Source organism: Sciurus carolinensis, chromosome 9, assembly GCF_902686445.1.
Source record: "Sciurus carolinensis chromosome 9, mSciCar1.2, whole genome shotgun sequence".
NCBI lineage: Eukaryota > Metazoa > Chordata > Mammalia > Rodentia > Sciuridae > Sciurus > Sciurus carolinensis.
Window position 1 is genome coordinate 79,136,245 of NC_062221.1, and position 26,853 is coordinate 79,163,097.

General features: G+C 38.7%; 1 protein-coding gene across 5 annotated transcripts in view; it reads right to left on the minus strand.

Moving 5' to 3' along the window:
* Sidt1 (SID1 transmembrane family member 1) overlaps positions 1 to 26,853 on the minus strand; it is a 96,152-nt gene that overhangs the window by 17,834 nt on the left and 51,465 nt on the right. For all 5 annotated transcript variants that reach the window (XM_047563789.1, XM_047563792.1, XM_047563791.1 and 2 more), the window contains exons 10-17: positions 16,338 to 16,381; positions 6,904 to 6,975; positions 5,422 to 5,567; positions 4,666 to 4,739; positions 3,347 to 3,413; positions 1,626 to 1,699; positions 528 to 651; positions 199 to 316 (exon numbers count right to left, since the gene is read on the minus strand). In XM_047563789.1, coding sequence (XP_047419745.1) covers positions 199 to 316; positions 528 to 651; positions 1,626 to 1,699; positions 3,347 to 3,413; positions 4,666 to 4,739; positions 5,422 to 5,567; positions 6,904 to 6,975; positions 16,338 to 16,381 — 719 coding nt within the window. The remainder of the gene's footprint in view (positions 1 to 198; positions 317 to 527; positions 652 to 1,625; positions 1,700 to 3,346; positions 3,414 to 4,665; positions 4,740 to 5,421; positions 5,568 to 6,903; positions 6,976 to 16,337; positions 16,382 to 26,853) is intronic.

Genomic DNA, 26,853 nt, shown 5'->3' on the forward strand with positions numbered 1-26,853 from the left:
TTCCAGTCTAAAAGATGGTGAAAAGAAAAAGTGGTAAAATACACGGAAACCATGCTTTGTGGTGAGGTGCTCTCAGATCACTTCAGCTCACACAAAAGGTCTTTTAACTCCTGCAAGTTGAGTTTAGCATTTTTGGAAAGGTACCAGGATAAGATTCCTATAACTCAAATCTTTGTAGTTGATATAAATTCTAATTACCAAACTGGAAATTGGAGTAATTAGGGCAGACGTGGTAACAAGCACTGAGCACCCCTTCCATCATCAGTGCAATGCCCATAGCATAGAAGAGACCAAAGTGTTTGGGAATCCCGTACTCCTGAAAAAGGAAAAAGGTAGGTCAAAAGAAGGACACTTTTAATAGTCAGTGATGTGCCCACAGAATATGAAAGCCGAGGCTTCCGGCCTCATGTGGCTCATTACACATAAAATATTATCCCAGCATCAAGCCAGATGCCCCTATTGCAGATCCTGTTTGGAATCATGGTCATTCCCAGCTCCTACCTCTGATTTGCCCACACTGTCCTCACCATAGCAAAGATGTCCTTGGCTTCCAGGGCTCTTCGATGGAGAATGTCCCGGCGCAAGACTATCAGTAGGAAGAGGAAGCCCAGAAGCACATGGCCCAGGTTACTGAGGATATTGTTGAAGGCACTAAAGGATGAGTGAGAAACCATGAGAGTGAAGTAAGTCAAGAGGATTCGGGAAATGAATGAATGCACAAATGAGTGAGTGATCTTGGCATTCAGTATTTTCCACCACTAACCTGTCCCTACGATTTCAGGACTAGAAAGTCATACAAAATTCTCTTTAACCTAGCTCCTTCATTTTAGGATGCTTACTTAGCTTATGATAATATGTCTGTTCCCTTTCAGGAATGCCTGCGCAGCATCCCTAACACTGCCCCATCTTTTCTTGTCTTCATGGCATGGCAAAGTACAAGTCCTAGGAAAGAGAGGTTCCAGGAAGACAAGTCTTAACTACACTGTGAGAGTGAATTCTCACAGGTGGACCCAAGTTTGTGGCAATATTCAAGTTATGTAGCATATTCTCTGTGAATTTCAGGACAAATGTTGACCAATCACAGCCAACAGCTTTAAATTTCAGGAAACGAAGGCAAATTCAGCTCTGGAACAAGAAGTCAGCCCCGAGGAAACTGTTGTTTCCTTGTCATTAAGTTCTATATAGAGAACAGCCATGACAGCTGCGGGACTGGAATGAGGTCCTCACATCACTAACAGCTGAGGGACCTTCAGCAAGGTCCTTAACTTTGTTATGCCTAAGCATCTTCGTCTAAAAAATGCTGGTGATGAGAATCTATCTCATTAGGTTGTTGGGCAGATTGAATGAGGCCACAGACTGCCAGCTCATGCCCGTGAACTCCTGCCATGACAACTAGGGACCTGACCTTTTCAAAAACCTGGTTGCTTGCTTCTCAGCTGGTGATTTTAGGAATGTTGCCTGGGGCCCTGAGGAATGAGAAGCATACCTGCTTTCAATTACTGGGTTTAGTTCCTCTTTACCCTAATTGGGGTAGTTTTCCATTGTTGCTTTTAAAAAAACTGAAATCACATTAGACAGAAAGGAATCTCTACATGCCTCATGAGCAACCAGAGGACCGTGTTTACCTCAGGACGCCCAAGGGGTGAGCACAAAGGAAGTTGTAGTAGCAGATGTCCTGGTTGCCAGTGACATTTACCACCTGTAAAATCAAGTGTGAGAAAAGGTAATGTGGTTTTTCTCCATCCCCTAAGCCCCACCTTAAGTCACAAAGAGCAGACTGGGCTCCCAGCCCTGCCCTGCCAGTGGCCCTTGGGTATCAGGTGAGCTTTCTCCGTAGGGCTAGATTTTTATTTACCACTGTTGCACATCACAGGCACATTTCCCATAAATGTTACCTTGTACTTTTTCTTTATTTTTAAACTGGGGATTGAACCCAGACATGCTTTACCACTGAGCCACATCCCCAGTCCGTTTTACTTTTTAAATTTTTGAGTCAAGGTCTCATTAATTTGCTAAGGCTAGCATGGAACTTGCAATCCTCCTTCCTCAGCCTCCTGAGTAGCTGGGATTATAGGTGCACCATGGGCCCAGCACCACTGTGCTTTGAATGCAGACCTTCTGTGCACCCAACTAAGTGGTCTCAACGTGGAATTCAACAAAGTGTGGGTCCTTTGTTAGTATAATAAAAGGACTTTGAAAGAATGCTATCATTGGGCCCTGCCCAATAGGGCCTTGCTAGGTCCTATTTTTTAGATGAATGCTGGGGGATATGGAGTTGCCCCATTCTGTGGGTGGAAATGATTACTACCATCATCAGGTAGACTTGTATGCATTCTGCTTTCCATATTTATCACCATCTATCAAGAACCTACCCAAGCCACAGCACAGCTGTGTTTTCTCACAGGGGCCCCAAGGTATGCAGAGAATATTTACATTATAAACAGTGTTCTTCAAACTCCTAAAGCCCTTACCCTCATTATGTAACAAGTATGGAATGAACTAAATATTATTAGACCATTAACTCTCAAACATGACTGTACTCTGGGATCAGTAGGGGCTTAAACAACCCTGATGCCTAGTACCACCTAGTAAAACTCTGATCTTCTGGGTGTGGGATTTTTAAAAGTGACCTAGCTGATTTTAATGCACAGCAAAGTTTGAAAGCCACTGCATCAGAAATGTCTTCAACCTTGTGTTGTTCTAAAGGTGACTTCTCATGTGTCATAAATTCTGGAGAATTTACACTTAAAGTTACCTGGACCCCAAATGAAATTCCCATACGTAAGTGACCTAGACCCTCAGGTTCTGTGAAGGACAAGTGGGAATTCTCAAGCTGTTATGAGATTATCTTTATTTGATTTTAATTTTTTGTTTGTATTTTATATTTTCTTTTTTGTTTTAATATTTTTTTCTAGCTTCATGAAGCTGTTTTTCATTTTATAAAACCTATTAACCTCAATGAGAAGGCACAGGCTAAAATAGACCTCAGATTTCTTTGTTTTGGTCTGAAACTTTATTTACTCTACTCCTTATTCCATGATGATCAGAGAGCTCAGACTGGAAAATAACAGATGCAATTGGTAAATATTACTGAATGACTGCAAGGTAATAATTTCAGGCTGGTAGACAAAACAATATAAGAGGTCCCAGGTTCCTTTGTGATCAAACAATTGGGAAAGAGATTGAAAGGCCAGGTAAAGATCAAGCAATGAAGCAGTCCAATTGGAACCCAAATGGAAAATTAATTTTTGAACTGATTCTAAATTACACCTTTCTCTGTAGGTCACAGTGAAGGCTTTCCTTGCAGGATGGAAGCTGGGATTCTGGGGCTGGGGGCAGCACTTACTGTCTGGTAGGTGATGACCAACTGGATCACAGGCAGTGCATAAAACACAGCAATAGTAATGATGTTCCTAAGCAGACAGAACCACAGACAGACATTTCCAAAATAAGAATAGAATCTTTGCTCAGTTTTTTAAAAACTCTATAACTTGCAAAAACAACTAGAAGCTGATGATGTGGCTCCTGTTTCTCTATAGTTTTCCTCTTCCCTTCTTTTGCATTTGATACACAATATCTTGACTAAAGGGGAGGTAAGGTTATTCTTAGTTTGAGAAAATATTAACTGAAATGATGTATTTAAAGGCTGATGATTGGAACCCAACAAATATTAGATTTTTCTCTTTCCTCTTTGTACAATCATTTGTAAAATAGTATAAAATCTGCTTCTGGTTTAACTGCATTATTAACGAAAGCCTAACTTTTTAGGATGCCCTTATGGTTTAGATGTGAGGCATCCCCCAAAAACTCATGTGCAAGAAAATTTAGAGGTAAAATAATTGGGTTATGAGAGCTTTAAGGTAATTGGTGCATTATTTCTCTGATAGGGATTTGCTTGATGGTGACTGTAAGCAAGTAGGGTGTGGCTGAAGGAGGGGGTGATTGAGGGAATGCCTTTGGGGTATATATTTTGTGAGCTGAGTTCTGTCTGTGTCTGCTTCCTGGTGGTCATGTCCTGGGCCACTTTCCTCCACCACACTCTTCTGCCATGATGTTCTGCCTCACCTCAGGCACAGAGGAGTAGAGTTGACTGTCTCTGAACTGAGACCTCTACAACTGTAAGCCTCAAATAAACTTTTCCTCTCTAAAATTGTTCTTGTCAGGTCTTTTCATCATAGCAGTGAAAAGGCTGAAAACAGATGCCATTAGATTATAAGTGATCAGAGTGCAAGTAATAGGTGAGGGACTGCAAGCAGAGGATGTAGCTCTCTTAAATAACTCTTAGTTCTATAATGATAGTCCCACTGTGAAATTCTGTGTGGCCCCATTGTCCCTGTTTTCCTGCTATATCTGTGGTCAAGGAAAAGGACATTCTTCAGCAGAAAAGATTGGGAAGGGCTGCTTCACAAGAGGACCTGGGCCTTTCTCAGGGGAGGAGGAGCCCTTGCCTGGTAGCTCAGCCTTTTGGCTGGGTGGAAGGCTGCATCCATGAGTGTGACCACCACACATCTATTTATCATTAGCTGATGGCATCATTGCCTATACCTGCGGCTCATTAAATAGTAACTCCTTGTGACATAAGTGGCTGCGGTTTTTACAAAGAACTTAAATTTAAGTAGTTTGATTTTATTTAGGGAACCAAGGTTCAATTGATCATCCACTTACCAAAAATAAATTTTATATTTTTTGCTGACAATTCTCCGGTCCTTCCTGGACAGATCTGACACATAAAGGAACATCTGGGACACCAAATAAAAGGAGAACACAAAAATGTACCTGGATTTTCTTGCATAAAATAAAGAGACTGACACATTTCAATTTAATCCCTCACTAGGAATTTAAATTATTCAACAAGACTTTTCTTTTAATTTTGCTTTCCAAGGGTACTTCAATAAAAATCATCATATTCTTCTTGAAATATTAAGGACTGGCAGATATGGGATTCCTCTTAGAAGGCTCAAAGTCTTCTTAAATGTCGAGTAATTATTTCCCAACTTTCAGAGTTGTACACCATGTGGTTGTTGAATTACGTAAGGTTGAAACTGCAATTATGTTCATATCTTTTGCTGGTACAACATGATAAATATAGGGCAGAAAGAAATAATAAACTTTACTCCTAAAAGATGATATGTGCAGAAACCGGGAGCTGTTGCAGGTCCACCCCTCCAAATAATCTTTCCTTCTATCTGGTTGAATCCCTTCATCCCTTTTTGTCCACAGTCAGACACTTCAGGTCCTGAGAGCATTTAATGCTCTATCTTTAATTTCTTATTTTCCCCCCTGCCAAAAAAAGTGTTCATGAACTAGAAAATTTGATTTTCCTTGAAGGAAAAAAATAAAGGAAATTGAGGCACTGGTGAAGTTTATTCTATAGCTGAAATTTCTGCCCTCTCAAAAAGCGTAGCCAGACAGAAGAAGTACCTTGGTCCGGATGATGTTTTTGTCACTCTCAATATCTGGCATAGTGTCAAAGTCACTCTCTTCCACGGAGCTGTCTGTGTCTGAATGGCATGGCTGCCCACCATCAGAGGGGGACATCTGCCTTCCAGGACTGGAGCTCGACTCATCTGAAACAGAAAACTCATTAGTCTTTAAAAGTCAAGAACACCTATGAAGTCCATTTCTCTGCAACAAGCAGAGTTCTGACTCATTCTAGAAAGTACCATGTTGGTCAAAACTCACTCATTACCCATGAGACATGCTCTTTCCATCATACCCTCTTAATGGACCTTTAGCTTTCTCTTCTCCTATTTTTATCTTTAACTTGTCTATCTCCAGGGCTGAATATGTTTTAGAATATAAAGGCATCTGCTCTGTTAACAATTTGAACACAAAAATAACACTGTGCTTTTATTTCATGTTTCATATTTTAAAATATGAACACAAACATGTAAACATACACATACATATAGTTATGTGTAGCATCTATCACATAGATGTGTAAGCACGCGCATATCCAGCAGCTATACATTTCTCACAGATAAAGTATTTATACACAGAAATCCCCACATGCCATATCTATGATTATATAATGAGAACAACATTCTCAGGCAGAAGGATTCTTCTGTTCCCATGAATGTTTCCCAGAGCAGATGGGATTTGTGCAGCTTGAGCACATGAGTAAAGCCTACCTTCCGTTTTATTTCTTCTGTTCAGATGGCTTAAAAAAAAAATCCTGTTCTTACAGAACTAAAAATAAACAGCCTACACTGAGCCCACATGCTCAAAGTTACAGAACAGGGCAGGAATACGGGACTCCCAGTCCCTGGACATGGACATTTTAAGGAACACCTTTCACAGGCCTGCAAGTGTCATGGAAGGGGTGGGGGTGGCTGCTCAGTGCACTCCTACCCTCCCAAGGCAAGGACAGTGATTCTGTTCCTTCAAGGCAGCTTAATGGGTGCTGGGCTTGCCATAGGAATGACTGGGTGGCACTGAGCAGGCTCAGTTGTGAAGCTGCCAAAATAGAGGACTGTCAGGCTATAGCCATGTACATCTGCAACACTGCCTCAGTCTTCCAACCGCCCTTACTCCACTGAAACCTGAGAATGAAAGGACCGATCAATTGAGGTCAGGCTCATTGTGACATCTTTCAGGCCCTAAACTCCGGCTGGGTATGTAAAAGTCTCCAATGGGCCTTAGTAGTTGATGGCAACCATTGCAGGGAATTCTGTTCAAGTGTGTCTAGCATAGCCAAGAAACAGAACAAGAGAACTGCAGAAAGTTAAAGCTAGAAGGAACCTTCCAGATTATCCAACTGATTCCTCTAACAAATAGAAAACTATTTCATAGGATGATTGACTTGCCCACCATCACAGTTCTTAGTGGCTGGAATGCCATTTGTATGCTAATCTGTGCAGGATCAGGAAACAGTTCCACCAATAGGCTCATCATAGGAAGTACCTATTGCCCCATAATTGCTCCCTTCAGGTGTGCTGGCAGCAATGGGATGTGACACCGCCATGTTTCCAGAGCCTGAGAAAAAAACCAAAGAGACAAACATTTTATGTCTAGCTGTTAAAACAAAACAATGCAATTCTAAATAGCTCGAATCATCAGGTCACAATATTTTAAATTTGATTTTCTTTTTACTCTGAGAGTCACCAAACTGTAGTTCTTAGGGCATACTAAGAATAATATTTCATGGCAGATTAAAATTATATGAAATTCAAATTTCAGTATTCAATGCTAAAAGTTCTATGGAAACACAGCTACCCTTGTTTGGGTACAAATATGGTTGCTCTTGTGCTATAATGGCTGGTTGAGTAGGTGCAACTCAGACCATATGGCCCATAAAGCCTAACATATTTATTATTTGACTCATTACAGAAAATAAAAAATTGACTCCTGCCTAACAGTATTTCAGAATCACAGAATAAAGGATCCTAGGTCTGGAATCACTGGGAGGAAAGTTATCACTGAACAGAAACACCAGAGATAAACTAGTATTATTAAGTCACAGAAGTTTGGAGGTTTATTGTTATACCACTTAGTAGTTCCCTAACTATAGGCAGGAAGTCCAGGTAAGATGAAAGTTACTGCACTCACTGCAGCAGTAAGTGTTGATGACATGAACTCAGGGTGTAGAGGAAGACCAGTTACTTTGAGGGATACACTGGAGGCAAAATAGTTGTATTTGTTTTGCCAACTGGTTGTTGACAGTGAAAGAAACAAAAAATAGACTCGGATAATGCTCCTCGATTATTTCCAGTGAAATACAGATTCCTGGTATCAGGAAGAGTGAACTCATTGCTCTGAGAATCTAGGGGTTACCCTGGAGCCACTCCACCATATGCATGGAGAAAAATATCTCCCAGATTTCTTACTAGACAAGAAGCTATCTCTTTAAGTTTATCCATTTCTGAGAATTAAACCAAACTGAACCAAGAGGGCGGAATCTATGAACTAGCGGGCGTCCGGGCAGTTTCTCTTAGTGCCACAATATTTGCAAGAGCCACATCACCTATGGAATTTTAGAACATTTCTACGCTGCCTTCTGAACTCTGGCAGGGATCTGGATAATGTCAGGCTAATGGGGATTTCAACAAATTCCTTTCTGAGAGGTGAAATTGCTGGTGTCACATGACAGATAAAGGAGTCTGTGAGTTAACTGGCCAGTCTGCCTCTGTCTGTCTCTCTTTCTTTCTCCAGTGTTGGAGATTAAACCCAGGGCCTTGCACATGCTATACAAATGCTCTGCTACTGAGAAGAACCCCCAGTCCACTGGTCAGCCTCTTATATTACTTCAGGGAAATACATTTAAGTGAAGAAACTTAGCAGAGGATATTTTAAAATATCCTTACTGTAATTTCAGTGTCTTCACGAAAAATTTAATTTGTTATAACTTCCATGAAAGGTACAATACACAACACATGTAGGAGAACAAAAAACCTCAAATATTTCCTAGTTGTCAGTCAACTTTCTTCACCCAACTTTCAAATTTCATTTCCATTGGTTGATGGTAAAAATATTCACATACCCATTTTGTAGGCTTGATTTTTTAAAATTCCTCGTGTGCCCTTTTGTTTCCTCCACACACACACACACAAATAATTAAATGTTAAGGTTCCAAACTTTTAGCTAGGTGACGAGAAACAAATCTAATGGACTTGGAGAACTGTTTTCCTTTCTCCTTTTGGTATCTTAGCTAAGAACTGGCTGGACTGCAAGGCTTTTGGCTAATGCAGTGTTCTCGGCAGGTGAGATTGTTTCCAAGGTCCTCAGAATGTAGACTTTGACCTTTGGAATGCATGCTCCCTGGTGTTGTTAGTAAGCTTATTATATTTGTATTTAGAGAAATGAAGTTCTGGACCTTCCTTGGGCTAACCCATGAATATGCAACACAGCATCAATACCATCAATGCTTTTCATCCAAGTTTGAGGCAAACAAACAAACAAACAGGTTACCTTCAGGCTCTTAAGTATGAGGAATCAAATCTCTTGAGCACAGTAAATGTTAGGTGAAGATATTCTGTGCAATTTGGCTTCCTTTCTTTGACAAAGGGCAGAGTTGGTCATAGTTGTAGCACAGAGCTTTGTTGTGCTTCTGCTACTACTCCTATTGACTACAAGAAGTACCACCACCATTACCAATCCCTAGCACTGCTCCAGCTCCTAATGCTTTTATTGCTACTACTGTTGCTGCTACTTCTACTCACTGCTATTTGTTGGAAACTTACTGTACTAGACACCTTTTTTTAAAATTTTTTTGGATCTTAATTTATTTATATGTGGTGCTGAGAATCAAACCCAGCACCTCACACATGCCAGGCAAGCGCTCTACCACTGAGCCACAACCACAGCCCACAAGACACTCTTTTAAGTTCTCTCCAAGAATTTAGTTCTTTGACTTTTCAACAACCCAAAGAGGTGGATACTCTTATTATCATCATTTTAAAGATGATAAAATGGAGGTACAGAAGGAACAAGTAGTTTTCCCAGTCACTCAGATAGAGGGTGATGAGTGCTAAAGTGTTAAAACTTACCTTCTTTTTTTGACGTTCATTTTTTATTGTATATGTTTAAGATGTATAACATATTTTGATAGACATATGCATAATGAAATGACTACTATAGGTAAGCAAATTAACATATCTATCACTTTGCATAGTTACATCTTTTTTCATTTTAAGAGCACCTAAAAGCCACCCGCTTAGAAAAAATTTCAGTATAGAATACAATACTATTAACCAGAATCCTCCTGTACATTAGATCTCTAGACTCATTTTTCCTACATAACTGCAAGTCTACTCACTGTTTCTATATATTCAGTATGTTGTTTGTCTTAGATTTTACATATAAGTAAGATCGTACAGTGTTTTCCTTTGTGTCTGGTTTATATCATTGAGCAGAATATCCTTCAGTTTCATCCACAGAATCATGTCTTAAATGGTAGTATCTCCTTTTAAAAGGTGAATATAGTATCCTTTATATATCATAGTGTATATGTATCCCCAAACTTAGAGTCTCAATTGAAAAAGTACAAATGTTTTCCTTCAAACTATGAATAATTGGCAACAAACATGTTACTTTCATGTAGTACCTGAGAAAATCTTTTAAGGAGGTTGTGGTTCATTTGCATCTCCACTTTAATAAACTTTTATTTTTAAAAACTAAGAACAACTTTTGCTGTTGTTGATTGGCTGCTGCTGCCTGCCAATGATCCCCTGCAGGGCAGAGCCCAGTGTTCCTTTCTTCTGTTCAGTTCATTGCCAGAGTCTTAAGATAACCCCTGTTATGGTTTCATGCCTAGATGATGTTTAGTCTTTTACATTTCCCTCAGTATTTTTAATATCTTTTAAAGTTTAAGCTCCCTATTTTTAACCATTAACTTATGTCCTCTGTTTAAAATGTAATTTTGGAAAGTTATTATGTGTGTAAGTAGTACATAAAGAATGACATGGGAACCCTAAGACCTGGCACTGTCAGCATTTCAGTGTTAGTGGGATGTGGGGCAAGTAGAAGTGTCACAGGAAAATGTCCAAGTTCTGCTGTGACAGGAAGTTAAAATGTTCCTGGGAACCTGTGTTCTGTGATGTGTAATCAAAAGGAAAACAAAAACCAAAAACTAAAATCAAAGCAAGAGAACAGATAAGGATTGCCAGTTTTGTTAGGTGACAACTACGTAGGTCTCTGCAGACTTGGATGGACCACTGATGTCTGTGATCTGCACTGGCTCCTAAATGAGCATGCTCTGGTTTTAGTTTAGTTGCTGGCCCTGTTCACTTGGAGGCAACCACAACATCATGGCTTCTGTGATGGGCAGGAGCACCAAGATTGTCATATGCAATACAACTGCCAGGCATAAAAATGTGTGACTCTTTGGGCTTATCTATGGACAATTTTAAATATGAGATCAGCCAAGGTGGAGTAACAGAATTCTGTTAATTTTGATTATATCTAAGACTTTTAAAGAATGCAAAAAATCAAAGCATTTCTTTCTAAACTTGAAAGAACGATTATGGTCATATGTATATTTTAAATAGCATAGCATTTAAAAAGCAGAATTAAACACAAGATAACAGTTTACAGGACAGATCAAGATGTTCTGGCTGGGGATAGCAGATGTAAGATTGTGAATGATCACATCTTAATGAAGACACTTGTTTGGGTATGTTTTTCTCTGAGCTTGAGCTTCTTGCCATCTGTTTACTTTTTATCCTAAATGCCCTATGTGAATAGAAAAAAAAGTTCATTTCAGATTGAGCATGTTTGGGTCTTTCAGGGACTTCCTATTTACAGTTGTGCTGCCTCTTTCTGTCTGTGAAGACCCTGGGGATTGGAAGCTGCAGAGAGGCAGAAATGATGTGAACTAGCCACCAGGAAATGTTATCTTTATGCCAATAGGCTACCTACCCCAACTAGTCTCATGTTTTGTTTCAAAAGTTGAAGAGGACATGAAGAGAACTATTAATCTTTAAAGAGGAATGTAAAAGTAAAATTTCCTTGGAGGAAAAAAAGTCAAAGAAATTTCAAAAAAGAGTAGAGAAATCAGGACTAGAATTTGAGACCCATTGCTAGACAGGTTGATGATGGTCTTTGTTCCTTGAGTTTTCCAAATTTGACATGCTCTTTGTCTTATGCCCATCAGATCCTGCTCTTTGCTAGGTGGTTTATAAAATAATGACTCTTCCCAAGACATGGTTTGATCTGTGCCATGGTTTGAATATGGTTTGAGTGTATTCCTCAAGGTTTATGTGCTAGAAGTTTGGTCCCCAGTGTGGCGATGTTGAAAGGTGGTAGAACTTTGAGAGGTAGGCCCTTGTGCACCGTAATTAGGTCGGGGGGCACTACCTTGGAAGGGATTAATGTAGTTCTTATAGGAGCCCAGTTAGTTCCTGAGAGACTAAGTTATAATAAAAGGGCAAGCCTGGCCCTTGAATCTCTTTAGCTTCCTCTGTTGCCATGTGAGTCTTTTTGCACATGGACTATCCACTTTCTCTGTCAAGCTGTGGTGCAGCCAAGGGGGCCCTCACCAGAGGCTGGACACATGGGGCTGCCTGATCTTGTACTTTCAGCCTCTAAAACTGTGAGTTAAATAACCTCTTTTCTTTACAATTGTTAGGCTCAGATATTCCATTCTAGTGACAGTGTGAACAGCAGGCTCTGCTCTGCTCTGAGTTACTCCATGATGTGTAGAACAACAATTTTCAGGCTGTGCCTAAACTTGAGTTACTCCATTTTGAATTTCAGTGCTGATGAATAAATTAATTGTGTCTATAAAAATGACCACCTTTGAACTCATTGAATTAAATAGAAGCCCATGAATGCATGGGCATATCAAATTCATATTTGAAAAACCAGGCCTACAACTTATCAAACATACCAGATCACCAAATGATGCAACCCCCTCACTTGAGACCCACAGAAGGAGAAGCCCCCTCAAGAGTGGACATGGCAGCATCCTGATCCCATCACCTTGTCATTCATCATAAGCCTTGCTCAGGAAAATCACCACAGTGGTGGACCTCCGAATCTCTGTCTTTGGGCTGTAGCAAAAGGCCATTTCTACTGCCCGTGATGATCATGCATGGCCCACTCAAGCTGACATCTCCATCTGACCCTGTGAAACTGCTGTCCGTCCAGACCTTGGCCTGGAATAAGTTCCTGTGTTTTGACAGCTCTGCACGAGGTTTTTGGTTCATAATCTTACCTAACCACCTGTAGTGACTCTTTGACTTGCATTCATATCTCTCTCTGCTTGTGCTCTTGGCTCAGCATCCTATAACCCTGTGACTGCTTGAACCTTTCTTACTCTTCTGCGACCTATTTATATATCATTTTGTGAAGTATGATGGGTGACTTGAGTGTTATAAATATTAGAAATTAAGATTGGAATGAAAGGATGTGTGTTTGCCTGATTTATGACTATCAGGTGACCACGAATATTTGAAGAACTGCCACAAGTGACATAATTTGTTATTATTCATTGTGGAAAGACATAAACATGTTTGGTCTATGTTAATGACACAGCTTGCTCACCAGACAGAAAATGTACTAACAGTTGACCACGGGTTCTTAAATCTACTATCTTGTCAGGCTTGTCACCTCTCTCACTTGAGTAACCTCCACTAATGCTGCCCCTATGGTTCATGGCTCAACCATAAGGAGGCCTGCAAGGGAGGCTTCAATATCTCTCTTCTTGGTTGGCAATTGAATTTCTATAAGGATTTGAAATGTGAGGTTTCTCCACTGATAGAACCAGTGAAGGAAATGTTTTAAAGCACAGAGCCTTCCCCAGTGGCCCTCAAATTGACACAGAGCCCTGCCTTTAGTATTAAGTGATGATTCGAGAATCCAGTGTCCAGCCATTCCTACCATGATGAAAAAGCCCCTTCCACATCTCTAGAACAGCTTTATACCAGCACTGTTTCCACCTCACCCGGCTCAGAGTCTTATCTTCTTCATTCCATGAAATATGAAAGAAATCCATTTGCTTTTTTAGTAGAGTTGGAACCAACAATGATATTTTTCAAATATAACTTAAACAACTGTGTGCATGTCAAAGAAAAACAAATTCAGAGTATCCAGCAGATTTTTTTAATGCAGCCCTTCCATCATTACCTAACAAGACAGAACCACGACCAACTTGGCAACTTATAGGAACTGGCTTCATTTCCTTCACCTCAATCAAACCTATGGTGGAAGCAGTATACTAAAGTTCCCTTGATGTTTAGCCCCATAGAGTTGTGGGCCACTTGAATCTCTTGAATCTCTGTGTGACACCATCCCATTCCTCTTTCAGAAGCTGCTCCCAGCATTTTCTCTGGCCGCCAGCCCTCAGGGCATTTCCTGCAGCTCTGAGCTGCATAGAGTTTCGGTGCCCTATAGTCACATTGATCCTGGCCTTGGGAGAGAAAGATATTTCTGTTTCCTTGTGCTTCTCCAAAGGTCCCTCCCCTGTCTCACATTAGCTTTCTGATCCTCCTGACTTGCCTCTGACTCTACCTCCTGGCTAACTTCTCAAGCTGTCCTAGTCACTCAATGGCTCTTCCCTCAGGCATAGCTTGTCTTTTCCTGCTCTTGCTGTAAACAACTAGGTCTTGGCTCATGAGCAGTCATGGGACAGTGGAGGTGGTGCCAGTTTTCCCAAAGCTTCTCTACATTACAAAGGCTCCTTTTTCTCTTTGAATATTTGTGTTCTCTATGCCTTAAGCTGGCATTTCATCCAGGTATCTTCACCTGTGCCTGGCAGCTGATGTGTTTAGGTCAGAAATTCTCAGGCAGGGAGAAGCAGGGTCACTTTTGTCTCAAGAGGACATTTGGTAGTGTCTGGAGACATTTTCATTTGTCATAAGGAGGAAGTGTATTCTGGAATCTAGCAGGGAGAGCTGAAGGTTGCTGTTAAACATCTTACAGTGTACAGAAGAGCCCCCAGTGACAAAGACTTATCTGGCCCACCATGTCAATAATGTTGATTTTGAGAAACCCTAGTCTTAGAGAAAGAGGATCTAATAGCAGAGGGAGAAATGATCCTGCTGGTGCAGGTTGAGTTTGTGTCTTTCTAAGATTTTTGTGGACCCATTAAGTGGGCAAAAACAGAGCAAAACATCTGCTACCTGTGACTTAAAAATCAGGTTCCTGCTTCATCATCTCTTTTTCAGATTCTCACTCTACAAGTGAGTCTGCATGGCACATAGGTAGACCTACTCCTTGTAGTGACTAGTTTGACAATATGTTTCCCTATAGGCCAATGAAACATGAGAAGATGCTGGGGAGGGACTTGGGAAAAATGCCCTCCCTCCGTAATTGGCAGATAGGGGTGGAGCCTAGACACATCTTCTCACAAGTCCTGGGAGCAAAACAGAGTCCAGGAAATGATAGGGAAGTGGACCAAAGCCACTGGATTCCAATCCTGAAGTCCATGGCTCTGCTCTCCTTCCAGGCAAAGGAACCTCTTATTGTTTTAGTGTGTTTGAGGTGTTATTTTGTTGTGGTTGCAGTTGTTGCTACTTGCAGTCTCATAAATATGAATGATGTAGCTTTATTATTTTTGGTCACTCATTTGTTTCTGCTTGTCATCTGCAGGGTGCCTTTACCTCTTAGCTAGTTTGTAGAGTCTTCCTGATCTTGACCAATGATCTGGCTCAAGTATCAACACTGTCTGTTTATGCTTTATTGTTCAAGAAACCCTTCTGAGCATGGAATTCCTATAATTATTATCACAATGAAAAAAACAACAGCACTTGTACAATAAAAAATAACATCCCATTCCCCATGGAATTCAACCAAATGGATTTAGTCCTAAGTTTGATTAGGCCTTAAAATAATACTAAAACCTGTGAGCGTTATAAGAAAAAAGATGAGAGCCAGAGGAAGACAAATTCACTGAAAATTTCTGTAAATAAAAGGGAAAGCAGCACTTGGCATTTAAAACTATGAAAGCAGGTAGGTCTTCTTTTGCAGTCTTTTATATTGGCAGTTGTTCATTAAAACAAACTGCCTGGGTGGCTGGAAAAATAGATATGATGACTTTAAGGAAGATGAAGGTAAAAAAAAGCAAGACTTTCAGCAGAGGGAGAAATGATCCTGCTGGTGCAGGTTGAGTTTGTGTCTTTCTAAGATTTTTGTGGACCCATTAAGTGGGGCAAAAACAGCAAAACATCTGCTACCTGTGACTTAAAAATCAGGTTCCTGCTTCATCATCTCTTTTTCAGATTCTCACTCTGTGCCAAATAGCTTATAAGCACTGAGTTGCTTATCCTGATTTAGGCTTTTCAAAAATGAACACTTTTAAACTTTTTAAAGTTTTGATAAAATGATCAGGCAACTGAATTCCTTTGTTCAAATTCTTAGATTGGAAGAAAGGGCAGATAATGATGGGTCCATATTTAATAACTCTGGATTATCCCCAACTATTATATTCTTTATTATACTTGACTAAGCTCAAACATTTTGGTTTTCCAGAAACCTAGTTAAATAAAAAAAAAAAAGCTTCTACCTCAACCTGGGAAAAGTAAACTCTGTATTAGAGTTGACAATAAATTCTTACTGTTGTTCCCCAATTAGTTTTGGGATAAGATGAATATGAACAATTATTTCCAGGAAAAGAAGAAATGTTTTTAAAAGATGAAGGAGTGACAGAAGGTCTGTGAATACAAGTGACCCTCCAAGTAAAGGATCTTAGTGTGAGCTCCATATCTCAATAATTATCAGGTATAAAATCAATTCTCACTGGCTCTGCTTCTGCAGAAAGACTGAAGATTAGATTATGTGGGATAGGAATCAAGGGAGGGTTTGTAAATTGCAAAAGGTTGAGAGTCAAAAGAAGCACAAAAGGGATGTTACCACACTATTCAACAACATTTTGAATTAAAACCAGGGATTTTTTTTCTTACCATCATTGGAGCCAAAGCTTCCATCAATGGATTTTCTCTGGAACCTGGAAACAAGCACATATATGCTCCTAAGACAGTGAAAACCTCAGCATTTTACATTTGTTTACTATGTACTTTGTTGCAGACTTGTCTGCTAGGATCTCTTAAAAATGGGCCTTTGGATATGGGGAAATTGGAGCCCTTATACATCACCCGTAGGAATGTAAAATGGTACTGTCACTTTGGAAAACAATTTCACATCCCTCTAGAAGTTAGAGTTACCATACGACCCAGGGATTCCATTCCCAGGTATATGCACCATTCATTTATTAGATCAATAATTTATTAATTTTCAGATATAATTTACATACTGTAAAATTCACCCTATAAAGCACACCAGATCAATGAGTTTTAAGATGTTCACAAAGCTGTACAACTATCACCACTATCTGGTTATAGGACATTTTCATCATCCCAAGAAAACCTGTTCCCATTACCAGTCACTCCTATTGGCATCAGCTGCTGCCAGTATTCTGCTCCCCGCTCCACACACACCATTTTACAACCCAGATCATCAGCCTGCGAACATTCTCATCAGTCATTGGTCTGTTATTATTAGCCTGTGAAATTCCACTACTTAAGAACAGCTCCACCACCATTCTCTCTTTCTCCCTCACTCTCGCTCTTGTGTGCACTTTTGCTCTTTCTCTCTCTCTTCTCTCTCTCTCTCTCTCTCTCTCTCTCTCTCTCTCTCTCTCTCTCTCTCTCTCTCTCTCTCTCTGTCTCTCTCACCCTGCAGGCAGACACTCTGCCTGTCTACTTAATAAAATCTCTTGCGTGAGTTCCCGCATCCGGAGTGGTTTCTGGGTGCTTTCAATTCCTCCTTCCCTCTTTCTCCTGGTTCATGGCAACCACTAATCTTCTTTCTGTCTCTATAAATTTTCCTATTCTGGACATTTTATATAAATGGAATCATACTGTGTATGAACTACTATGACTGCTTCTTTCACTTAGTATAATGTTTATCAAGGCTTATCCATGTGGTAGCATGCATCAGTACTTCATTCAGTCTTTTATGGTTGAATAATATTCATTGTGGGTATATACTACTGTGGAGAGCAGTGGCTTGGACCATGGTCTTTGACTGCCTTGGAGCTGTGGCTGTGCTTTGCTCTGGGAACTTTCTGTGCCAAGGTGCAGGCCAAGATTTCCCAGGAGCTATGGTGATATCCTGAGGAAGTTCTATGCAAAGTCATGGAATTATATCAGTCTTGACCCTGGGCTCAGACACCAGCTGCCAGGGACAGAGTTCTGAGCATAACAAGAAAACCACACTATCTTGCAAGTGCTATGGTCTTCAAGCCTGCCTGCTTTGTAGAAACTTTCCCAAAAATAACCTTTTGATGATAAAACCTATATGAGCAACGCGCTGTACTAGCTCTGGGTCACTGTTCCTCCATCAGAGGTCAGTGTCCCATCTGGTCCCAGCTTTCTCTTTGTAAATGTTTGTATGTCTTTCTTAATCCCCTATCCCCCGTCCTCCATCTTTAGGGTTCACTTATGAAGGTCATAGCATACTACATTCCATTTGTTTTCATTAGGTGGATGTTTTTGTTGTTGCCACTTACTAGCTAATATGGATAACACTGCTACAAACATTTGTGTACACATTTTTCTGTGGATATATGTCTTTGATTCTCCTGGGTATATACCTAGGAGTGAATGACTGTGTGTGAGTCACAGAGGTGACTCTGTGTTTAATGTTTTTCCCAAATTGTTTTCCATAAGGCTGTGTACTAAGAACACTTTTGCATGTATGAGGGTTCTAATTTCTCTACATCCTTGCCAACTTTTCTTTTCCACTAAAAATTTTAGTGAATGGCATGAATCTACATCATGTACAACCATAGAAATGAAATGATATATCCCATTTGTGTACAATGAATCAAAATGCAGTCTGTAAAAAATTAAAAGATAAATTTAAAAAAAAAAAGAGTATTATAAAAAAAATTTTAGTATAGCCAGTCTTTTGGGTATGACATCTCATTTATAGTTTTGATTTGTATTTCCCTAATGGGAAATTATATTGTTCAGCATCTTTTTATATACTTATTGGCCATTTGTATATCTTCTTCAGAGAAATATCTACTTAAATCCTTTGCTGATTTTTTTCCCTTTACCCTACTATCTTTATCATTGAGTTATAAGAATTTTTTTATTTAAAAAATTTTTTTATACATGTATATAGGTAATAATGTCTGTCTCAATCTAGTGTCCTTCCCATCCCTACTACCCCACCCATCCCATTACTCCCTTCTGCATAAAAATCCAAAGTTCCTTCATTCTTCTCTACACACCCACCGCTATGGATCAGCTTCTGCTTCTCAGAGAAAACATTCAGCCCTTGGTTTTTTGGAATTGGTTGAGTTCACTTAGCATGATATTCTCCAGTTCCATTCATTTACCCGCAAATGTCATAATTTCATTCTTCTTTAAGGTTGAGTAATATTCCATTGTGTATATGTTCTATATTTTCTTTATCCATTCGTCTGTTGAAGGGCATCTAGGTTGGTTCCATAGTTTTGTTTTTGTGAATTGAGATGCTAGAAACATTGATGTGGCTGTATCCTATAGTACGCTGATTTTAAATCCTTTGGGTATAAACTGAGCAGTGGGATAGCTGGTAGCTCCATTCCAAGGTTTCTGAGGAATCTCCACACTGCTTTCCAAAGAGGTTGCTCCAATCTGCAGTTCCATCAATGAGTGTACCTTTTCCCCCACATGCTCACCAACACTTTTTATTGCTTGTATTCTTGATGATTGCCATTCTGACTGGAGTGAGATAAAATCTTAGAGTAGTTCTGATTTGCATTTCTCTAATTGCAAGAGATAATGAACATTTTTTCCTATGTTTGTTGATTGACTGCATTTCTTCTGTGAAGTGTCTGTTCAGTTCCTGTTAGCCCATTTATTGATTGGTTTATTTGTTTTTTTGGTGTTAAGTTTTTTGAGTTCTTTATATATCCTGGAGATTAGTGCTCTATCTGAGGTGCAAGTGGTAAAGATTTTCTCCCATTCCGTAGGTGCGCTTTTCAAATTGTTGATTGTTTCCTTTGTTGAGAAGAAGTTTTTTAGTTTGAATCCATCTCATTTATTGATTCTTAATTTTATTTATTGTACTTTAGGAGTCTTGTTAAGGAAATTAGGTCCTAAGCTGACATAATGAAGATTTGGACCTACTTTTTCTTCTAGTAGGCTCAGGATCTAATGCCTAAGTCTTTGATCTACTTTGAGTTGATTTTTGTGCAAGTTGAGAGATAGAGGTTTAATTTCACTTTGTTACATATAGATTTCCTGTTTTCCCAGCACCATTTGTTAAAGATGCTACCTTTTCTCCAATGTATATTTTTGCCACCTTTTTCTAGTATGAGATAACCATATTTATGTGGGTTTTGTTTCTGTGTCTTCTATTTTGTACCATTGGTCTACATGTCTATTTTGGTGCTAATACCTTGCCATTTTTATTACTATTGATCTGTAGTATAGTTTAAGGTCTGGTATTGTGGTGGCTCTTGCTTCACTCTTCTTGCTAAGGATCACCTTGGCTATTCTGGGTCTCTTATTTTTCCAAATAAATTTCATGATTGCTTTTTCCAGTTCTATGAAGAATGTCATTGGGATTGTAATAGGAATTGTATTGAATCTGTATAGCACTTTTGGCAGTATAGCCATTTTGACAATATTAATTCTGCCTATCCAAGAACTTGGGAGATCTTTCTGTCTTCTAAGGTCTTCTTCAATTTCTTTCTTTAGTGTTCTGTGGTTTTCATTGTAGAGGACTTTCACCTCTTTTGTTAGATTGATTCCCAAGTTTTTTATTTTTGTTGAAGCTATTGTGAATGGGGTAGTTTTCCTAATTTATCTTGCAGTGAATTTGTTGCTTATGTATAGAAATGCATTTGATTTATGAGTGTTGGTTTTATATTCTGCCACTTTGCTGAATTAATTTATGAGTTCTAGAAGTAGTCTGATGGAATTTTTTGGGTCTTCTAAGTATAGAATCATGTCATTGGCAAATAGTGATAGTTTGAGTTCTTCTTTTCCTATTCCTACCCCTTTCATTTCTTTGTCTGTCTGATTGCTCTGGCTAGAGTTTCAAGGACAATGTTGAATAAAATTGGTGAAAGAGGGCATCCCTGTCCTGTTCCACTTTTTAGAGGGAATACTTTCAATTTTTCTCCATTTAGAATAATGTTGGCTGTGGGCTTAGCATGGATAGCCTTTACAATGTTGAGGTATGTTCCTACCATCCCTAGTTTTTCTAGTGTTTTGAACATGAAGAGGTGCTGTATTTTTGTTAAATGCTTTTTCTGCATCTACTGAGATAATCATGTTTCTTGTCTTTAAGTCTATTGATGTGATGTATTATGTTTATTGATTTCTGTATGTTGAATCAACCTTGCATCCAAGGGATGAACCCCACTTGATCATGGTGCACTATCTTTTTAATATATTTATGTATATAATTTGCCAGAATTTGAGAATATCTGCATTTATGTTCATCAGGGATATTGGTCTGAAGTCTTCTTTCCTTGATGTGTCTTTGGTTTTGGTATCAAGGTGATACTAGCCTCATGGAATGAGTTTGGAAGGATTTCCTCCTTTTCTATTTCATGGAATAATTTGAGGAGTATTGGTGTTAATTCTTCTTTGAAGATCTTGTAGAACTCAGCTGAGAATCTGTCTGGTCCTGGGCTTTTCTTGGTTGGTAGGCTTTTGATGATGTCTTCTATTTCTTAAAGTTGATCTGTTTTAATTGTGTATGTCCTCCGCATCAGTTCGGGTAGATCATGTCTCTAGAAATTTATCAATGTCTTCGGTATTTTCTATTTTATTTGAGTATAAATTTTCAAAATAGTTTCTAATTATCTTCTACTACTGTATATAAGTAGTATGTGTCATGATATTTACTATTTCATCATGAATTTTAGTAGTTGAGTTTTCTCTCTCTCTTTGTTAGTGTGGCTAAGGGTTTATCAATTTTATTTATTTTTTCAAAGAACCAACTTTTTGTTTTTTCAATTTTTTCAATTGTTTCTTTTGTTTCACTTTCATTGATTTCAGCTCTGATTTTAATTATTTCCTATCTTCTGTTGCTTTTGGTATTGACTTCTTCTTCTTCTAGGGCTTTGAGATATAATGTTAGGTCATGAATTTGTTGACTTTTGTTTTTTTAATGTATGAGCTCAGTGCAATGAACTGTCCTCTTATCATTGCCTTCATAGTGTCCCAGAGATTTTGGTATGTTGTATTGGTGTTCTCATTTACCTAATAAGTAATTTTTTATTTCCTCCTTGATTTTTTTCTTTTATCCATTCATCATAGTAGCATGCTATTTAGTCTCTGGGTGTTGGAGTAGCCTCTATTTTTTATTTTATCATTGATTTCTAGTTTCATTCCATTATGATCTGATAGAAGGCAGGGTAGGATTTCTATTTTTTTGTATTTGCTGAGAATTACTTTGTGGCATAACATGTGGCCTATTTTAGAGAAGGATCCATGTGCTGCTGAGAAGAAAGTGCATTTGCTCTATGATGGATAACAAATTCTATATATGTCCATTAAGTCTAAATCATTGATTGCATCATTTAATTGTATAGTTTCTTTGTTTAGATTTTGTTTGGAAGATCTATTCAGTGATGAGAGAGGTGTGTTAATGTCACCCAGTATTATTATGTTGTGGTCTATTTGATTCCTGAAATCAAGGAGGGTATGTTTGATGTACGTAGATGCTCCATTGTTTGAGGCATATATGTTTATGATTGTTATGTCTTGTTGGTGTATGATTCCCTTAAGCAGTATGAAATGTCCTTCTTTATCCCTTGTCTGATATGAGAATGGAAACCCCTACTTGTTTACGCAGTCCATGTGAGTGATATGTTTTTTCCCAACCTTTCACCTTCAGTCTTTTTGGGTGTCTTTTCCTAGGAAGTGAGTCTCTTGAAGACAGCATATTGTTGGGTCTTCTTTTTTTTTTTTTTTTTTTTATTCCTGTCTGTCAGTCTATGTCTTTTGATTGATGAGTTTAGGTCATTAACATTCAGGGCTATTATTGAGATATGATTTGTATTCCCAGTCATTTTGGTTTATTTCTGGTTTTTAACTTGATTTAGTTTCTCCTTTGATTGACCTTTCTTTTATGTAGTTCTTCCCTTTGCTGATTTTCCTTGTTTTGTTTTGTTTATTAATTTCCTCCTCGTGGAATATTTTGATGAGAATGTTCTGTAGTGCAGACTTTCTAGCTGTCAATTCTTTTAACTTTTGTTTATCATGGAAGGTTTTTATTTCATCTTCAAATCTGAAGCTTAGTTTTTCTGGGTATAAAATTATTGGTTGGCATCCATTTTCTTTCAGAGTTTGATATATGTTATTCCAGGATCTCCTGGCATTGAGGGTCTGGGTTGAGAAATCAGCTGAAATCTGAATTGGTTTCCCCCTATATGTAATTTGGTTTATTTTTCTCTCTCAGCCTTTAAAATTCTGTCCTTGTTCTTTATGTTAGTCATTCTCATTATAATGTGTCTTGGTGTGGGTCTGCTGTAATTTTGTACATTTGGGGTTCTGTAAACTTTTGTATTTGATTTTCCATTTCATACTTTAGATTTGGTAAGTTTTCTGATATTATGTCATTGAAAAGATTGTGCATTCCTTTGGCTTGAATCTCCATGTCTTCTTCTATTCCAATAAATCTTAAATTTGTTTTTTTCATGTTATCCCATATTTCTTGGAGGTTCTGTTCATGGATTATTACCATCTTCTCTGCACAGTCAACTTATTTTCAAGAGTATATATGCTGTCTTCATTTGAGATTCTGTCTTCCAAGTGGTCTAGTCTGTTGGTAATACTTTCCATTGAATTTTTAATTTGGTTTATTGTTTCCTTCATTTCGAGGATTTCTGCTTGATTCCTTTTTATAATCTCTGCCTCTTTATTAAAGTGATCTTTCACTTCCTGTATTTTGTCTCCAATACCATCCTTTATTTCAAAGATCAGTCTATCTATGTATTTTCTAAATTTCTTCTCTGACATTTCTTCTACTGTGTTGTCTATGGATTCTATTGTTGGAACATCTGGGTTTGTTTGAGGTACTTTGTTCCCTTGTTTTTTCATGTTGTTTGTGTGTCTTCTTATCTAGTGGTACGGAGCTTAGGCAGTAAAGATTCTACCCTGTCTTTTAGTGTCTCTGAAGGCTTCCAGTACCTCACCTTTAAGGGGGAGATCAATATTAACAGCACCCAGTGCAAATGATATACCACTTTAAACCAAATGGCTCCTCTTAAGACATTTACACTTTTGTCACAATAGATAAAAATGAAGTCTTCAATTATTGTCTCCAATATAAACAATACGTTTGCTAAAAGGTTTTACTGTTTTAAATGATGGATAGTGAGGGTAAGATGTGATCTTTATGAGGGAGAGGGAGAGAAGATAGAGGTAAAAATTTATAGTGAGTGAGGGAGGAATAAATAGAGGATGGCTGTTAGTATGAGAGAAGTGAGAAAGAGAATCTAGGGAGACAGGGAAGTGAGAGAAAAAATGTGTACAAGGTTTCTTTTCAAAAAAGCAAAAATATAGGAATACACAACAAAACTGTCATATACTATTCAGACATCCCATTCCTCAACAAATCGATGTATGAAAAATATTTGGATTTAAAGATGGTGAAGGTGTGAGACTGCAGGCAAAAAAAAAAAAGAAAAGGAGGAAAGTCTCAATGGAAAATTGAATGATTGCTTCAGTTGGATTTCAAAAATATTCTCAGCTTCCCTTCTCTGCTGATAGGTGAAGCTGTCTGAAATTTGATGTTAGCTCCAGTCCACTGGATGCCAGACAGGTTGGGTGGGTAAGCCAATAGCAAGATACCTTCTCACCCTCTTACAGTCTTCCCAACAGTTGTAGCTGGCCCCTTCCATCCCTGCACACTTCAGTAGTCACTGAGCTGGAGAGAGCCCAGTTTTCTCCAGTTTCTCCAACCTGTGCTACCTGCTGGGGAAACACCTCAGTCTCCAACTTTCCACAAGCTTGCCAGACCCAGACAAATTCAGTTGCAATCTGGTGGATCTGGGCTTTAGCTTTTTCAGGCTCTGCCTTGCTGCAGTCCCAAGATCTCAATGCCCTTTCAACTTGCAGAGACCCACCAGGGATGCACTCACACGAAGAAGCGACCATACAAAGAGGCAGCCAGATGGCAGCCACTACCACACTGAGCAGAAAGACCTCAGGTGCAGGCAGACCTGCAGGTACCCCAATATATCTCCAGGCCCTGGCCTGAGTCCCCAGACTGAGGTGACCACACCCCAAGATGGCAGTGGCCATGGCAGCAAAGTTGCAGTTCCTGGCTGTTGTCTCAAGATAGTGGAAACCATGTGTAACCAAACCTGCAGGTACTGTGACAATGGACTTCTAGGCAACAGCCGGCAGCAGGTGATCCACTTGCAGTCTGTGAGCTAACAGCAGATGATTGGTGGGTCTATGGGAATTTTTTAACATAGTCTAGATACTAGACTCTTAGCAGATAAATAGTTTGCAAATATTTTTCTCCTATTCTTAAGTTGTATTATCAATCTTCTGATAGTTCTTTTTAAGCACAAAAAATTCTCATTTTTATAAAGTTCAATTTATTTAATTTTTCTTCTGCTAGTTGTGCTTTTGGGGTCTAAGAGATTTTTGCCTAATACCAGGCTGCAAAAATTTACACCAATTTTTTTTTTCTAGGAGTTTTACAGTTTTGGCTCTTACATTTAGGTGCTTGATACTCTTTGAGTTAATTTTTGCATATGGTGTGAGGTAGGGGCAAAATGCCATTCTTTTTCATGTGGATATCTAGTTGTCCTAGCACCATTTGTTGAAAAGAATATTTTGTCCAGTGAATTATCTTGGTATCCTTGTCAAAAATTGACCATAAATGTAAGAATTTATTTTTGAACTCTCAATTTTATTCCACTGGTCTATATCTTTCTTTATGTCAGTCTCAGAGTCTTTGTTTATATACTTTGCAGTAACTTTTGCTATCAGGAAGTATGAGTCCTCCAACTTTGTTCTCTTTTCCTAGATCATTTTAGTCACTTAGGGTCCCTTTTTTCAAATACGAATTTTAGGATTCACATGTCAATTTCTGTAAGAAAGTCAGCTGGGGCTTTGATAAGAATCATATTAAATCTGTAGATCAGTTTGAAAGGTATTGCAATGTATGTTAGTTTTCTGTCACTTCTGTAACTGACTATCAAATTATCTCATGACTTAAAACAATAAAAATTGATTATCTTACAGTTCTGGATGTCAGGACAATAAAACATGTTTTATGTAGTGAAAATCAAGATGTCAGCAGGGCAGTATTCCTTTTGGAGGCTGCAAGGGAGTCCATTTCTTTGCCATTTCAAACTTCTGGAGGTGTTCTGGGATCCTTGACCCATGGCCCTTTCTCCATTGCTGCAGCCTCTGCTTCCTCCTTCACATTTCCTCCTTCCATCTTTGGTCTTCTTGCTTCCCTGCCACAAGGACTTTTGTGATTATACTAGACCCATGTGGGTAATCCAAGAAAATCTCCAAAACTTTATTACATATGCATGTAAGGTAACAGATTCACAGTTCTGGAGATTAAGACATAGACATCTTTGGGGGCCATTATTCTTTCTACTTCACCATCTCAACATTAAATCTTCCAATCCATGAACACAGGATGTCTTTCCACTTATTTTATCTTCTTTAATTTCTTTCAACAATGTTTTGTAGTTTGTACAGATCTTACACTTAATTTGTCAAATTTGATCCTGAATTTTTATTATTTTTGGTGCTTTTGTAAATAGAATTATTTTCTCAATTGCATAATTTGATTGTTCATTGCCAGTACACAGAAATACAATTGATTTTTACATATTAATCAAGTACCCTGCAATCTTGTTGAACTCTGAACTTATCTGTGGAGTGATAAAAATGTTCTGAAATTAGATTGTGGTTATGGTTGTGCAATTGTGAGTATACAAAAATATATGAATTGTATACTTAAAGGGGTGAATTTTATAGTGCACATATTTTGTCTCAATAAAACTGTTAATAAGCCATATCTATCATTTGGGACTGTTTATAAAAGAAAAAATTAGAATGTGAGTAACTTTCTTCTCCCAAAATGAGCCTCCATTTTGGATTGTGAGGTCGAAAGGGTTGGGGAGACTCACTGGGATTCATAAATACTCATGAACTTTCAGGTGGGAAGCATAGAGATTGTACACCCTGATCCTAGTATGTTTGGTGGAAGAACCTTTCCTCAAATCCCTTTTCTTCTTAGGCCACAACAAACTCATCCCTGCCTTGGGGCCTTTGCTCTTGTTTTCTGCCTGGACCACTCTCCTCAGATCCTTACACGATTGGCTCCTTTTCACCATTCAGACCTTGGTTCTGAGAGACTTTCCCTATTGACCAAATGAAATCGAAAGTGGTGTCCCCAGTTCAATCACTATCACACACTATCACTAGCTGG